The sequence below is a fragment of the Trachypithecus francoisi genome, unplaced genomic scaffold (assembly GCF_009764315.1).
Source record: "Trachypithecus francoisi isolate TF-2019V2 unplaced genomic scaffold, Tfra_2.0 Lachesis_group7, whole genome shotgun sequence".
NCBI lineage: Eukaryota > Metazoa > Chordata > Mammalia > Primates > Cercopithecidae > Trachypithecus > Trachypithecus francoisi.
Window position 1 is genome coordinate 22605737 of NW_022681472.1, and position 18005 is coordinate 22623741.

The window sequence follows — 18005 nt, forward strand, 5'->3', positions numbered from 1 at the left end:
CATCGCAAAAAAAAAAAGCTGCTTGGCATGATTCAGTCTTATACAGACTAATACAGAATGTGGAATGAAGGAATACTCTCCAGTTACTATTATGAGATTTTCATAATCTTGATACTTAACACTTAATAAGACCGGTATGAAATGGAAAATTACAAGCTAGTTACACTCATTAGCACAGACACAAGAATCTGAAAACTGAACCTCCAAGTATAGAGAAAGGATTATTGATCTTGAATTAGAATTACTCTCGAATATAGGATGATTAAATGTAGTAGAGTGTATCAGTTAAAAGCCTAGACTTCGTAGCCTGATTGCCTTGGTTTGAATCCTGCTTTTACCATTCATTAGCTTGAGGTATATTTCTTACTTCTATTCCTTGTCTGTTAATTGGGGTAATAATGGTATCACCTCACAGGGTTTTTCTGATGATTGAATGGTTAAAATATGTAAAGTGTTTAGGACAGTGTCTAAATACTAGGAGCTAATTGGTGTTAGATAAAATCAACTACTGTAACCTGCCATGTTAACAGAATAAAGAAGAAGGCTATATGATATCCCAATAGACAAAGAAAAACCATTAAAATAATTTCATTAGTGATTAAAAATGTAATAAAATAGGTTAGAGGGGAGCCTATAAACATGAAAAACTTACATCATGTATTTTATTTAATGGTGATAGATTTAAAACATTCCTTTTGAGATTCTATGATTGCTTCCTTTCACAGGGCTTAATAATTTCAGCAAGGCCAAAAATAAGAGAAAGAAAGGAAGGAAGATAGGTACAAGGATTAGAAAGGAAGAGAAAACTGATGTTATTTGCAAAAGAATATATGGTTAATATTGGAATTAATATGAAAGTTTTCACAGAATTACTGATTACAAAATCAATATATCAAAAGCAGTTGCAGGAAATGGAAGTTCCTTAAAAAGAATATGACACTGCGATTCCATTCCTAGTCATGTAATCAAAAGAAATAAAAATACATGTAGATACAAAGACTTGGATGTGAATGTTTATAGCTGCATTACTGATAATAGTCAAAAAGTGGAAACAATTCAAGTGTCCATCAGTGAGTGAATGGATAAACAAAATGTGTTATATTCATGCAATGAAGTACTATTCAGCAATAAAAAGTAATGAACTACTGATATAATATGGATGAACCTTATAAATGTTACGATAAATAAATCTATACATGTATACTATAGTGGTCCCATTTATATAAAATGTCCAGGAAGTGCAAATCTCTAGAGACAGAAAGCAGACTACTTAATTAATTACCTGGGGTTGGGGGTTGAGTAGGGGTTGATTGCATATGGGTATGAAGGATATTTTTGGGTTATAAAAATGTTCTAAAACTGGATTATGGTGATGGTTGCACAACTCTATAAATTTATTAAAAATCATTTAATTGTACACAGTTGACCCTCAGTAACACAGGTTTAAACTGTATGAGTCCACCTACGTGTGGATTTTTTTCAACCAACTGCAATAGAAAGTACAATAAATAAAGTGAGATGTGAAATCCATGTATGTGGCGGGCCTACTTTTCTTATGTGGGAGTTCCATAGGGCTCACTTTGGGACTTGAGTATACTCTGATTTTGGTGTAGGCAGAGTCCTGGAAACAATCCCTCAGATATACCAAGGGATGACTGTACTTAATACCCTAATCATTTCCTTCCTTTCATCCTGATCTGACTACATAAATCCTTAAACCCACTTTTTGGGGGAGTCAGGGAGGAGTTGATAGATAAAGGTTAAGAATTGGGGTCTGTGAGTATGTGGGCGATATAGACAGGAGGGATCATGAGTGAAATAGATATTGAGAGAAGCAGTCCACCATATAATTTATAAACAGTGTATTTTGAGAGAACGAGTTTACTCACATAGACCCTCTGAACCTTCTTTATTCATTTACACAAAAAGAACCCCCTTGCTCTGAAAAAATAAAAAGTCAGGAACGATTTGATCTAGTTTACCTCATCTTCCCTTTTACCCACTCATAATCCAGTGTGACAGTATACACAAATATACTTGTTTATCTTAATAAAAGATTGTAAGTAAGTTAGAAAAGGTAAATACACAATGGAACTCATTTTTTAAAGCAGTGATATTTTTGGAGAGGAGAAAGCTTTTTTAAAATTTTAAAATCAGGCTGGGCACGATGGCTAATGCTTATAATCCAGCACTTTGGGAGGCCGAGGCGGGTGGATCACTTGAGGCCAGCAGTTCAAGACCAGCCTGGCCAACATGGTGAAACCCCGTCTCTACTAAAAATACGAAAATTAGCCGGGTGTGGTGGCGGGCGCTTGTAGTACCAACTACTCTGGAGGCTGAGGCAGGAGAATTGCTTGAACCCGGGAGGCGGATGTTGCAGTGAACGGAGATGGCACCGTCGCTCTCCAGCCTGGGCGACAAGAGTGAAACTCCGTCTCAAAACAAAACCAAACAAAAAATTATAAAATCAGTATTTGAATTTATCTTTTATAATGTAGATTTCTAAAATGTTTTACTGCCTTCAAAGTCAGTATATTCCTGTACTTAAACGTGTTATGTTGGCTGGGTGCAGTGACTCACGCCTGTAATCCCAGCACTTTGGGAGGCTAAGGCAGGAAGATCACTTGAGCTTAGGAATTCAAGACCAGCCCGGGCAATGTAGAAAGACTTCGTCTCTAAAAAAAGTGAGCCAGGTGTGGTGACGTGCACCTATACCCCCAGCTACTTGAAAGGCTGAGGTGGAAGGATCACTTGATTCCAGGAGATCAAGGCTGCAGTGAGCTATGATGGCGCCACTGCACTGCAGCCTGGGTGACGAAGTAGGACCCTGTCTCAAAAAAACCCAAAAAAACAGCACTTTATTGCTTGTGATTTATATAACAACAATATGTTTAAAATTTTTTCTTTTATGTTTCCTTGTGAGTTTTTCAAAAATTTTAATTTTGAGACAGACAGACTTTTTCCTGTAATTACATTGTTTTATTCTTGAAATAGCTAAGAAGTAATTTTATTAGTAAATCATTTAAAAATAAATCATTAGTTATTGTGTTACTTGAGGGACTTTGGCTGTGTTATTATTTCTGTATGTTCAGGAAACTGCCTAAGTCACATGTGTACTGTTTAATGAACTACCACCTTTTTCACTCCTGTGTAACTATTACTTAGGTTAAGAAATAGATGGAGTAAATTTGAAAGTTGCAAGGATTGTCAAAACAAAGGCAGGAAGGAGCTAAAGAAGGGGCCACTTACTTAAGGATTCCTCTTTGGCGTACAGAGAAATATCCTTCTGTATTTTTAAATGTATTTATATGCCATGCTATCTCAAAAAACTGTTGTATTTTCTTCTTGCTTTGACATCGATGGATTTAAATTATTTATTGTGTATTTGATGTAGGAATACGGTTGGACAGAATGAACTGAAGATTACAAGTGATGAAGTGATAAATTCAGGATTGATTTTTGAAGATAAGCCGAAACCTTCCAAACAGTCACTTCAGTCTTACCAAGAGGCTTTGCAGCAGCAGGTATTGATTCATTTACTCATTTACTGTTGAACATCTTAAGTGTATGCATGGTGGTCCCTTAGAGCTCAGAGTGTGGCAGGGGAGGGGAAAAAAAACAGTTAATTATAGTTCAAAATGCTGAGTTTTGAAGTGGATATAGTAAAATGCTCTTGGAAGCATAGGATAGGGAAAATAATTGCCTGGGGCACTTGGGAGAACTTCACACAGTGGTTGATATTTGAGCTGCATGTTGTGCAATGAATACGTTAGAAGTTGCTGGTGTATACAGAAAATGGAATTGGTCTGGAAGAAGGGGCTGGAGGGTTAGATTGTTCTAGTAGATTGTGAAGGACTAGCTAATAAGGAGTTTTCAGTTTCATCTGGTTATGGGCAGCTGAAGGAAGGAAATTTTAAGCCAAGAAAAGTATGAAAGGATTGGTTGCTTTGAGCAGATTTATCTTTTATGAAGATAATTGGTTGTGATTTGGAAAATTGGGAAGAGATGTGGCAGGGAAATTATTTAGTAGATAGTCCAATAAGGAAGTGATGAGGCCCTGAACCAGATGGGGATGTTGGGGAAGACATCTAAGAGATAATTCTCAGGTTTCATTGTCAGGACTTAGGTATAGGGAATGAGAAATAACAGAGGGTTTGAAGATGATTCCTAGGAGAATGAGGCTCTAAACCAAAATAGAGAAAACAGGAAGTAGTTCATGTTTACAGAGGAGGATAATGGATTATTTTGTAGTTTGTAATATTTGCAGAGAATTTAAGAGTAACTATCAAATGTGTATGGTTCTTTGTGGGAATTCCCTTACCCTCTGAGAGGGCCCTGGGACTCTAACTTAGTTACTTTTCTATAGAATTCCACTTGGATTTCTTTTAAAAGTACTTTTGTTCAATTTTTACATGGGCAACTTTCTTGAAAGATTTTTTAAATTACAGAATTACCAACATTTTTTGTATGTTAGGATTCTACAAATAAAAGACTGAATTTTAAATTCAGAATCTGTTTTTGAATGAGCATGTTAAGAACACTGATAAAACTAGATTTTTCAACAATAGAGGTCTATTTGATGTGTGTGATGACTTCTTTGGCTGTGCTGGAGCAAAAGGTTGCTTAAATTTACTGTGCATATAGTTATGAGTTTAAAAGTGACTTTCCAAAATGTAGACACTTGTTTATTGTCTATCCGTATGTCTCTACAGAACAACCCTGTGCTTATACTTAGTGATGATAAGAATGCGTTTGTTTTTTTACTTAATACAGCTTTACAGAAATATTGCAGGTTTGGTTCCAGACCACTGCAATAAAGCAAATATCACAATGAAATGATTCACATGAATTTTTTGGTTTCCCAGTGCATGTAGAGTTAATCTTTACACTATACTGTGGTCTGTTAAGGTGCAACATGTCTTAAACAAGGTACGTAAACTTAATTTAAAAATACCGTATTGCTAAAAAAGATTTAGCAAGTCATAATTCTTTTGCTGGTGGAGAGTGTTGCCTCAATATTGATGGCTGCTGACTGATCAGGGTGGCAGTTGCTGAAGATTAGATGGCTGTGGCAATTTCTTAAAATGAGACAACAGTGAAATTTGCTGCATCAGTTGACTCCTCCATTCATAAAAGATTTCTCTAGGATATGATGCTGTTTGATACCATTTTATCTGCAGTAGACCTTCTTTCAAAGTTTGGAGTCCTCTCAAAACCCTGCTGATGCTTTATCAACTTAGTTTATGTAATGTTCTAAATCTTTGTTGTCATCTCAACAATGTTCACAACATCTTCACCAAGAGGAGACTCCATCTCAAGAAACCACTTTCTTTGCTTATTCGTAAGCAAATCTCATTTCATCATGAGATTGCAGCAATTCTCTCAAGTCTTCTGTGCCTCACTTCTAATTCCAGTTCTCTTGCTATTTCTTCCACATCTGCAGTTACTTCTACCACTGAAGTATTGAATCCCTCAAAGTCATCCATGAGGGTTAGAGTCAACTTCTTTCAAACTTCTGATACTATTGATATTTTGACTTCCTTCCATGACTCACAAATGTTCTTGATGGCATCTGGAATGGTAAATTCTCTCCAGAGGGCTTTCAGTTTAGATTTCCCAGATCCATCAGAGGAATTACTGTCTGTGGCAACTATAGCTTTATGAAACATATTTCCTGAACAGTAAGAATTCAGTGTCAAAATTACTCCATGAGTTAATGGGCTACAGAATAGATATTGTATTAGCAAGCATGACAACAACGTTAATCATATTGTATATCTAGCTCTTGGTTGACCAGGTGCATTGTCAATGAGCAGTAATATTTTGAAAGGAATCTCTCTCTCTTTTTTTTTTTTTAAGTAGTAAGTATCAACAGTGGACTTAAAATACTCAGTAAACCATTATTGAAACAGTTGTGCAGCAATCCAGGCTTTGTTGTTTCCTTTCTAGAGCACAGGCAGAGTAGATTAACATCATCCTTTTTTTTTTTTTTTTTTTTGAGACGGAATCTCATACTGTCGCCCAGGCTGGAGTGCAGTGGTGCGATTCAGCTCACTGCAAGCTCCGCCTCCCAGATTCACACCATTCTTCTGCCTCAGCCTCCCGAGTAGCTGGGACTATAGGCGTCCGCCACCACACCCGGATAATTTTTTTTTTTTTTTTTTTTGTATTTTTAGTAGAGACAGGGTTTCACCGTGTTAGCCAGGATGGTCTCCATCTCCTGACCTCGTTATCCACCTGCCTCGGCCTCCCAGAGTGCTGGGATTACAGGCGTGAGCCACTGTGCCTGGCTGATTTAACATCATTCTTAAGGGCCCTAAGGTTTTCAGAATGGTATATTAGCATTGGCTTCAACTTAAAGTCACCAGCTGCATTAGCTTCTAATGAGAGAGTCAGCCTGTCCTTTGAAGCTTGAACCTAGACATTGACTTCTCTTTACTAGCTGTGAAAGTCTTCTTTTAATACAAGGCTGTTTTGTCTCCATTGGATATCTGTTGTTTAGTGGAACCACCTTCATCAGTTATCTGAGCTAGACTTTCTGGGTAACTTGCTGCAGCTTCTCCATCAGCACTTGCTGCCTCATGTTGTACTTTTTTATTTTTATTTTTATTTTGAGACAAAGTTGCACTCTGTCGCCCAGCCTAGGGTGGAGTACAGTGGCATGATCTTGGCTCACTGCAACCTCGAGGGCCTCACGAGTAGCTGGGACTGCAGGCACCGCAATCACGCCCAGCTAATTTTTTTTTCTTTTCTTTTCTTTTCTTTTTTTTGTATGTTTTAGTAGAGGTGGAGTTTTGCTATGTTGGTCAGGGTGGTCTCTAACTCCTGATCTCAGGTGATCTGCCTACCTCGGCCTCCCAAAGTTTTGGGATTACAAGTGTGAGCCCGGCCCATGTTGTACTTTTATGTTATAGAGATGGCAGCTTTCCCCCAACTTTATGAACCAACCTCTGCTAACTTGCAAGTTTTCTTCTGCAGCTTCCTCACTTCTCTCAGCCTTCATAGAATTGAAGAAAGTTAGGGCCTTGCTCTCGTTTATGCTTTGGCTTAAGGAAATGCTGGGCTGGTTTGATCTTCTATTTAGACCACTAAAACTTTCTCTATAACAGCAATAAGGCTGTTTCACTTTCTTATCATTCATGTGTTTACTGGAGTAGCACTTTTAATTTTCTTCAAGAATTCTTCCTGTGCATTTACAACTGGGCAAAGTATTTATTTAGCATAAGAGGCCTAGCTTTCAGCCTATCTATGCATTCGACAAGCCTTTCCCACTAAGCTTAGTCATTTCTCACTTTTGATTTAAAGTGAGAGGTGTGACTCTTTCATTCACTCAAACACTTACATGCCGTTGTAGGGTTATTAATTGGCCTAATTTCAGTATTCTGTCAGGGAAAAGAGAGACCCAAGGAGAGGGAAAGAGACAGGGAAATGGCTGATTGGTAGAATAGTCAGAATACATATGACATTTATCCATTAAATTTGCCATCTTATGTGTGTGTGATTCATGGCGCCCCAAAACAATTAAAATAGTAACAGTAAAGATCACCAATCACAGATCACCATAACAGATATAATAATAATTTTAAAAGTTTAAAATATTGTGAAAATTACCAAAATGTGACACAGAGACATGAAGTTAGCCCGTGCTGTTGGAAAAATGTTACTGATAGACCTCCTCAGTGCAGGGTTGCCATAAACCTTCAATTTGTAAAATATGCAATGTCTGTAGCTGGGCGTGGTGGCTCACGCCTGTAATCCCAGCACTTTGGGAGGCCGAGGTGGGTGGATCACGAGGTCAGGAGATCGAGACCATCCTGGCTAACACAGTGAAACCCTGTCTCTACTAAAAATATGAAAAATAGCTGGGCATGGTGGGGGGCTCCTGTAGTCCCAGCTACTCCAGAGGCTGGGGCAGGACAGTGACGTGAACCCGGGAAGCAGAGCTTGCAGTGAGCCGAGATCGTGCCACTGCACTCCAGCCTGGGTAACAGAGCGAGACTCCCATCTCAAAAAAAAAAAGAAAAAAATGCGATGTCTGCAAAGCACAATAAAGTACAGCACAATAAAATGAGGTATGCCTGTATTTAAAGTTGCCAAGCATTCCCCAGAGAGGGTTGATCCTCCAACCTCAGAATTTTGGGAATAGAGTTTGCCTAGGGAAAGTAGGTCTGGTAAGGTTGAGGGTAGACTTTGTGGCTGGGCATTCCCCTTGAAAGGATAGATGAAAAAGGAACATAGGGAGATCTGATGGTCCCATGGAACTGTCAGGGTTAGAGAGGGAATGGCTCAGGTAGACACTGGGGGAGGGAAGGAGGAGTTGGTTGAGACTGAAATAGCCTTAGAGGCTAGAAAGTCATTTGGTGTATATAGAGGAACAGGGGCTATGTATTCTAGCCATTGAGTTATTTTTATTTTTAATGTTATTTATTTATTTAGAGACAGTGTCTTGCATAATGTTGCCCAAGCTGAAGTGCAGGGGCACAATCTCGGCTCACTACAAACTCCACCTCCTGGGTTCAAGCAATTCTTGTTCCTCAGCCATGCAAGTAACTGGGATTACAGATGTGCGCAACCATACTCGGCTAATTTTTGTATTTTTGGTAGAGACGGGGTTTTGCCATGTTGGCCAGGCTGGTCTTGAACTCTTGACCTTACGTGATCTGCCCACCTTGACCACCATAGGCATGAGCCACCACACCTGGCCTAAAGTATTTTTACATTGAGTATTACGTATTTGTGATTTTAACCTTTGTAGGGGAGTATACTGAAAAAAAAAATTTTTTTTCGTTTTCTAAAAAAAAAAAATCTGGTATTACTAACTTCTTGTATTGGAATATTTGTCAGTGTTTATTTAAATATATTTTATGTTGTCAAGATTCGGGAAAGAGAAGAAAGAAGGAAGAAAGAACGTGAAGAAAAAGAAGAATATGAAGCTAAATTAGAAGCTGAAATGAGAACATATAATCCCTGGGGAAAAGGTGGAGGTGGTGCTCCTCTCAGGGATGCAAAAGGAAATCTGATAAGTATGTTATTTCCACTGAATTGTTTTTAAAATAAGCTAAATTATTTTTAACTTTTTAAAAGACTAGGGAGTAGAAAAAAGTAGGAATCATAGCCTCTATAGCAAGGTATGTATGTAACTTAATGCATATGAGGTATTTTGAGAATAAATATAATAACAGAGGCTAGAAAGCATTTCTTCTCAGAATACTATTCATTTGTTTTTATTGTAGATATTTCATCCTCTGATGTTGATAACCCAGCTGCAGAGGAAAGCTCATGTTAGTTGATAAGTTTTTGCTGAAACTGGTACTTAGAATATTTTGTTTCCTCGTAAAAACTGATAAAACCCATATTACAAGTTAAAAACTAGTAAGATGTCTTAGAAATAAAGGATCTAAAACCGTTTTGGGAGGGGGTTTTGTGTTTAATTTATATATGCAATATACCTGCTCATTGCAAGAATTCCTTTGAGGAAAAAAAAAAGACATGATCATAGAAACTTTCTAGCAGGTTTCATAATTTGTTGATTTATCTTTCAATTATGTACTCTCAAAAATGTTTGATCTAGTAATCACACAACAAATACTTCGAAAGAGTGGCTTTATACAACTTGTTATATATAGTTTTCTGTTGATAACCGTGGAACATTGGTTCCAGGATCTCCTGTGAATACCCAAATCCATAGATGCTCAAGTTCCTGATATAAGATTGGTAAAGCATTTGCATATAACCTACACATATCCTCCTGTATACTTTAAATCATCTCTAGATTACTTGTAATACCTAATACAGTGAAAATGCTATGTGAATAGTTGTGATCTTATATTAATTAGAGAATAATGACAAGAAAAAAAGACTTTTTACATGTTCAGCACAGATGCAAGCCTCCATTTTTTTATTTTTTAATGTTTTTGAATTGTGGTTGATTGAATCCACAGATGTGGAACCCGCAGTTACAAAGGGCTATTGTATATATTAGGATGGTCTCTGTTTAATGTTTAGTTAAGCAGAATAAAAGTAGATCAAAGATACACATTTCATGTTCTTTAGGTATTATATATTGTAGGAATAGATGAGTGATAGAATCGAAAGATTGGATGTTGAGTTAGAATTCTTATGTATTATGCCTTTGCTTCTTTGTTATTTTAAAAAGATATATTTGGGCCGGGCACGGTAGCTCAACCTGTAATCCCAGCACTTTGGGAGGCACAGATGGGCGGATCACGAGGTCAGGAGATCGAGACCATCCTGGCTAACACGGTGAAACCCCGTCTCTACTAAAAAATACAAAAATCTAGCCGGGTGAGGTGGCAGGCGCCTGTAGTCCCAGCTACTCGGGAGGCTGAGATAGGAGAATGGCGGGAACCCAGGAGGCGGGGCTTGCAGTGAGCTGAGATCCGGTCACTGCACTCCAGCCTGGGCGACAGAGCGAGACTCCGTCTCAAAAAAAAAAAGATATATTTGAGGCCCACTTTAATTTACTTTAATTTAATTAATTAATTTTTTTGAGACAGAGTTTCACTCAGTCACCCAGGCTGGAATGCAATGGCACCATCTTGGCTCACTGCAACCTATGCCTCCCAGGTTGAAGCAATTCTCCTGCTTCAACCTCCCAAGTAACTGGGATTTATAGGCATGCATCATCATGCCCGGCTAATTTTTGTGTTTTTATTAGAGATGGGGTTTCACCATGTTGGTCAGGCTGGTCTCAAACTCCTGACCTCAGGTGTTCCACCCACCTCAGCCTCCCAAAGTGCTGGGAATACAGGTGTGAGCCACCATGCCTGGCCTGCTTTAATTTTAATAGGTCTTTTTTTTCTTCCCAAAAGATTTGTTCCTTTCCTATCTTCACCTCATGAATAATTTTCTCATAGTTTTGAAAGAGTAGAATTCTTATTACTTTCTTTATCGATGAAATGATTTTAGATGATGCCTAGCTAACATTTCTTATTTTAATAGATAAGTGTTTACTTGAAAATATATTAGAAAAACACAAGTTTTCCATTTATGAATAGTGCTGTAATATTTTCTTTTAAACTACAGGTATTAAAGTGAAGGTATTAGTCCAGGCATTTAATGGAAAGTGCTGTAATAAACCCAAATTCTTAGAAGCTTAAGGCCTCTCTTGTTAGGCATCCATTTTTGTCCCACTCTGATGCTGTTTGGGTGGTTCTCCTCCAAGAAGTGACTCAGGGATCCATTGTTTCATTCCTTCATTTTAGAATCCTTTTCTTCTTGTCCAGGGACAAATTGAGGATATTGTTGGGGCCTGGCCTGGATGTGGAGGAAGATCACTTTTGCCTTCATTCCATTGTTCAGACCTAGTTATAGGGTCTAACCTAACAGCTTGGGAGGCTGGGAAGTGTAACTTTCTTTATGCTCAGGAGAAGGGCATGGGATTAATAGCCATATGGGCAATCTTTGCTACAGTAAATTTAAATTGTAAATTGATAGAAATATACTAGTTACCATGAAAAATGTGCTTAACTGAGTGAAACATTGGAAAACATTGGGATAGAGCAGTTTTCTAAAATCTTACCTCTAAGATTATTTCTAGTTCAAACAATACAATTATGGTGTTCTGTATGCCTTTAATTGGTGGAAGTGAGTAGGATAAATTTGGGTTATTGAGTTATAAAACATTATTTTAGAATTGCTTGACCTCATGAGCATGGAGAAAATGTTTCTTAGATTTCAATTTTTAATATTAATGTTTAGTTGGCTTATTTAATGCCGTCTTCATGCCATGAAATAGAAAAGGCATACTATTTTATCAAATACAGTATAACTCAGTGATATTTTCAAAGCAGGTAAACTCATCACTTAAAAAGAGTATCAGTTTATTTTGTATGTGGATGCTACATTTTATTTTTATTTTTATTTTTTGAGATGGAGTTTTGCTCTTTTACCCAGGCTAGAGTGCAATGGTGCAATCTCAATTCACTGCAACCTCTGCCTCCCGGGTTCAAGCAGTTCTCCTGCCTCAGCCTCCTGAGTAGCTGGGATTACAGGCATGTGCCACCATGCCCGCCTAATTTTGTGTATTTAGTAAAGATGGGGTTTCACCATGTTGGTGGTCTTGAACTCCTGACCTGAGGTGATCCACCCACCTCGGCTTCCCAAAGTGCTAGGATTACGGACATGAGCAGCTGCACCCAGTGTAGCTACTACATTTTAGAGAAGGCGGGAAAGTTACATTTGAAATATGTAGTATAGAGCCTAGTGATGACTAAGACCATATAACGTCTGTTCATTATCTTGTCTAACTTTAATTCTGCTGCTGACTTTTCTAATTACTCCTGTTGTTCTTTTTTTGATCTTTTATTCCAAAGAAATTAATAAAATTGAATCTTAACCCTTATCTTACCTAAGAATACCTCTTTATAAGCCATAGTAGTTATTAATGAAATATAAAAATGTGTTATTCATGCAACTGTAAGATAGTGTCGCCCCTTTTAAAGTAAATACTTCTCAGTTTAATTATTTGTACAGTACTTTATTCTGTTGTCTTTCTCAGTTCTCTATTCATTAAAGTTCTTTATTCAGGTTTTTATTTGAAACTTTACATGAAACTGTCCATGTCAAATGTTAAAACATATACACCAAAAGAAAAATGTCAATAAAAATAAATTAAATGATAAAAACCACTTTGAAAGATGGTATCTCATAGTTCCAGTTGATTAAAAGGATGATTAGTTAGTCAGTTCTTTTACTTACTCGTCCACCCATGCCAATCTGTGATCTCCTTTCTGGCATGAAAATATTGCCTTTTTTCTGACATTTGTATTTTAGCATAGTGTTTGTGAGATTCATCCATGTTGTTGCATATGTCAGTAGCTTATTTTTTTTTTATTACTGAATAGTATTGCATTGTCTGGAAGTACCATAGCTGTTTATCCATTTAGCAGTTGATGGATATGTGGGCTGTTTACAGTTCAAGGCTATTATAAATAAAGCTGTTAGAAACATTCACTTACAGATCTTTGTGTGAACATAAATTTTTATTTCTTTTTTTTTTTTTTTTTGAGACGAAGTCTCGCTCTGTCACCCAGGCTGGAGTGCAGTGGCCGGATCTCAGCCCACTGCAAGCTCCGCCTCCCGGGTTCCCGCCATTCTCCTGCCTCAGCCTCCCGAGTAGCTGGGACTACAGGCGTCCGCCACCTCGCCAGGCTAGTTTTTTGTATTTTTTTAGTAGAGACGGGGTTTCATCGTGTTAGCCAGGATGGTCTCGATCTCCTGACCTCGTGATCCGCCCGTCTCGGCCTCCCAAAGTGCTGGGATTACAGGCTTGAGCCACCGCGCCCGGCTATAAATTTTTATTTCTTTTGGGTAAGTGCCTAGGAATAGAATTGCTGGGTTGAATAGTAAGTGTTTAACTTTGTAAGAAACTGCCAGAACATTCTCCAATTTTGTTGTGTCATTTTGCATTCCTGTCAGAAAAGTATGAGGTTTCTAGTTGCTCTGAATTTTCATCAAAACTTGAAATTACGCATCTTTAAGCTTTTATTTTATTGAAAGTGCAGTGATGCCTCATTTAAAAAAAACATTTTCTATTGTGAAATTAAGACCTAAAAGAGTTGCAAAGATGGTGTAGAGAGTATCCTTCACCTTGTTTCCCGTGATGTTAACATCTTAGATAATCATGGCACAATGATCAAAACTAGAAATTAACCTAGATACAGTGCTGATAATTAAGTTACATACCTTGTTCGAATTTTACCCGTTTTTTGTTGTTGTTTTTTTTCCTAATGTCCTTATTCTATTTTAGGCTGTAGTCCAGGATCCTATAATGTGTTTAGTTCATGTCTCTTTAGTCTCCTCCAATCCGTGAGATTCCTCTTTCTCAATCTCTCTGTCTCTTTCTCTCTCTGTTCCATTGCTCTATATGTCTATCCTTTTGCCCATATCAGAGTCTCTTGATTACTATAGCTTTGTAGTAAGTTTTGAAATTGAAAAGTGTGAGTCCTCCAGCTTTGTTCTTTTTTTTCAAGAATTTTTTTTGAGATGGAGTCTCCCCCTGTTGTCCAGGCTGGAGTACAGTGGCGCGATCTCGGCTCACTGCTAGCTCCACCTCCCGAGTTCACACCATTCTCCTGCCTCTGCCTCCTGAGTAGCTGGGACTACAGGAGCCTGCCACCACGCCCGGCTAATTTTTTCTATTTTTAGTAGAGACGGGGTTTCATCGTGTTAGCCAGGATGGTCTCGATCTCCTGACCTCGTGATCCGCCCGTCTCGGCCTCCCAAAGTCCTGGGATTACAGGCTTGAGCCACCGCGCCCGGCTATAAATTTTTATTCTTTTGGGTAAGTGCCTAGGAATAGAATTGCTGGGTTGAATAGTAAGTGTTTAACTTTGTAAGAAACTGCCAGAACATTCTCCAATTTTGTTGTGTCATTTTGCATTCCTGTCAGAAAAGTATGAGGTTTCTAGTTGCTCTGAATTTTCATCAAAACTTGAAATTATGCATCTTTAAGCTTTTATTTTATTGAAAGTGCAGTGATGCCTCATTTAAAAAAAACATTTTCTATTGTGAAATTAAGACCTAAAAGAGTTGCAAAGATGGTGTAGAGAGTATCCTTCACCTTGTTTCCCGTGATGTTAACATCTTAGATAATCATGGCACAATGATCAAAACTAGAAATTAACCTAGATACAGTGCTGATAATTAAGTTACATACCTTGTTCGAATTTTACCCGTTTTTTGTTGTTGTTTTTTTTCCTAATGTCCTTATTCTATTTTAGGCTGTAGTCCAGGATCCTATAATGTGTTTAGTTCATGTCTCTTTAGTCTCCTCCAATCCGTGAGATTCCTCTTTCTCAATCTCTCTGTCTCTTTCTCTCTCTGTTCCATTGCTCTATATGTCTATCCTTTTGCCCATATCAGAGTCTCTTGATTACTATAGCTTTGTAGTAAGTTTTGAAATTGAAAAGTGTGAGTCCTCCAGCTTTGTTCTTTTTTTTCAAGAATTTTTTTTGAGATGGAGTCTCCCCCTGTTGTCCAGGCTGGAGTACAGTGGCGCGATCTCGGCTCACTGCTAGCTCCACCTCCCGAGTTCACACCATTCTCCTGCCTCTGCCTCCTGAGTAGCTGGGACTACAGGAGCCTGCCACCACGCCCGGCTAATTTTTTCTATTTTTAGTAGAGACGGGGTTTCACCATGTTAGCCAGGATGGTCTCAATCTCCTGACCTCGTGATCTGCCCGCCTAGTCCTCCCAAAGTGCTGGGATTACAGGTGTGAGCTACTGTGCCCAGCCGTTTCAAGATCTTTTGACAACTTAACTTCTTTGCATATTTTACTATCACTATAGTAATATAGTAATATTATTATTTAGTAATAAGTTATAGTAAGTAAATAAGAAGTTATAGTAAGTAATTATTACTATTATTATTACTTTGTCATGTCAAGCATGGTGGCATTTTCATTGTGATTCCGTTGACTGTATAGATAATATTGGGACAGCCAGCATCTTAATAACATTGAGCCTCTTGATCCATGAGTGGGCAGTGTATATCCATTTATTGCTTCTAGTTAATTTCTCTCAGCAATATTTTGTAGTTTTTGGTGGCAGATCTTGGATGTATGTTGTTATTTCCCTAAATATTTCATGTGGTTTGAAGCTATTTTAAAATGTTACACTAAAAAATTTTTAATTCATTTGTTCGTTGATGGTCTATAGAAATACAGGTAAATTTTGTATATTTACAGATACACAGACTGTAGTCTGTGTGCTTGCTGTTGTCTGTAGTCTGTGTGCTTGCTAAGCTCACTTGTTAGTTTTAGTTTTTTGTAGATTCTTTGATTTTTAATGTAGGCAATCATAGCATCTGTCAGTAGAGGAGTTAGTTTTACTTATTTCTTTCCAATGTGATGCCTTCTATTTATTTTAATTGCCTTTTGCACTGTTTAAGAACTCCAGTACAGTGTTTAGAAATCATGAGCACAGACATCTTTGTCTTGTCTCTGATTTCAGATGAAAAGCAATCTTTCATCATTAAGTTAGCTGTCAGCTTTTGGTCAGTTTTTCTTTTATCCCATTGAGGATTTTCTATTCCTTGTTTGCTTAGAGGTTTCATTGTGAGTGTATGTTGAATTTTGTCAGGTGCTTTTCTGCATCTATTGATATCATAGTGTGGTTTCTTTGCCCTTCTGATATGTGATAAATTACATTGATTGATTTTTGAATGTTCAATGGATCTTGCATTCCTGGGAAAAACCAAGCTGTATTATTGTCTTTTATACATCTTACAGAATTTGATTTGCTAGTATTTTGTCAGAGATGTTTGCATCTAGGCTCATAAGATATTCTGGTTTTTATTGCTTTATAATGTTGTCTGGTTTTGGTATCAGGGTAATTCTGGCCTGATAACATGAACTGGGAAATGTTTTTTCTTTTTCTTTTGTTTGTTTGTTTGTTTTTTTGTTTTTTGAGACAGAGTCTTGCTCTGTCACAGAAGCTGGAGTACAGTGACACAATCACAGCTCCCTGCAGCCTCAACCTCCTGGGCTGAAGCAATTCTGTCACCTTAACTTCCTGAGTAGCTGGGACTACGGGCATGTGCCACCATACCTGGCTAATTTTTTTTATTTTTTGTAGAAACAGGGTCTCACTATGTTTATGTTGCCTAGGCTGGTCTCGAACTCCGGAGCTCAAATGATGCTCCCACCTTGGCCTCCCAAAGTGCTGGGAATACATAGATGTGAGCCACTCTGCCTAGCTGGGAAATGTTTTTTCTGTGTTTAGAATTCACCAGTGAAGGCTGGGTGTGTTGGCTCATGCCTCTAATCCCAGCACTTTGGGAGGCTGAGGCAGGTGGGTCACAGGGTCAAGAGATCGAGACCATCCTGGCCAACACGGTGAAACCCTATCTCTACTAAAAATACAAAAATTAGCTGTGTGTGGTGATGTGGTCCTGTAGTCCCAGCTACTCGGTAGGCTGAGGCAGGAGAATCATTTGAACCCAGGAGGTGGAGATTGCAGTGAGCCAAGATTGCACCACTGCATGACAGAGCGGGACTCCATCTCAAAAAAAAAAAAGCATTCACCAGTGAAGCCATCCGGGTGGGGAATTTTCTTTTTGGGAAAGTTTTAAACTGTGAATTCACTTTATTTAATAGATAAAGAGATATTCAGTTTATTTCTTATGTGAGCTTTGGTCATTTGAATCATTCAAGTAAATTATTCATTTTTTAAATTTATTGTCATAATGTTGTTCATAATATTTCTTTTTTATTCTGGTGTTAGTAGGATCTCTGGTGATGGCTCCTCATTCATTCCTGATATTTGTAATTTGTATATTCTCTTAAATCTGGCTGGCTGGATGTTTATCAACTTTATGGATCTTTTTGTAGAATCAGCTGTAATTTTTCATTGATTTTTTTTCTCCGCTTTTTTTCTTGTTTCAGTGATTTTGCTCGTATCTTTACTATTTGCTTCCTTTAGTTTGCTTTGTGCTTACTTTTCTCCCTTTTCTAATTTCTTTTTTTTTTTGAGATAGAGTCTCATTGTGTTGCCCAAGCTGGAGCGCAGTGGCGCAATTTCGACTCACTGCAACTTCCGCCTTCCGGATTCAAATGATTCTCCTGCCTCAGCCTCCCAAGTAGCTGGGACTACAGGTGCATGCACCGCACCTGGCTAATTTTTGTATTGTTAGTAGAGACGGGGTTTCACCATACTGGCCAGGCTGGTCTCGAACTCCTGACCTTGTGATCTGCCCGCCTCCGCCTCCCAAAGTGCTGGGATTACAGGCGTGAGCCACCATGCCCAGCCCCCTTTTCTAATTTTTTAATGTTGATGCTTAGATTATGATTTGAGACCTTACTTATTTTCTGTGCATTGAAGTATGCTACACATTTCCCTCTGAGTACTGTTTTAGCTATATGTCACAAATTTTGATGTGTTATGTTTTAATTTTCATTCAGTTTTCTGATTTTCTTTGTGACTTTTCTTTAACCCCCGTTAGTTATTTGAAAGTGGACTTAAAAAGTTTCCAAGTATGAGGG

General features: G+C 38.0%; 1 protein-coding gene across 24 annotated transcripts in view; it reads left to right on the forward strand.

Moving 5' to 3' along the window:
* Positions 1-18005, forward strand: part of CSPP1 (centrosome and spindle pole associated protein 1) — a 135166-nt gene that overhangs the window by 69416 nt on the left and 47745 nt on the right. For all 24 annotated transcript variants that reach the window (XR_004435163.1, XM_033202259.1, XM_033202257.1 and 21 more), the window contains 2 exons: positions 3395-3524; positions 8876-9023. Coding sequence is in view for 23 of the 24 variants with exons in the window: in XM_033202259.1 (XP_033058150.1) it covers positions 3395-3524; positions 8876-9023 (278 nt within the window). In the remaining variant the exon portion in view is untranslated. The remainder of the gene's footprint in view (positions 1-3394; positions 3525-8875; positions 9024-18005) is intronic.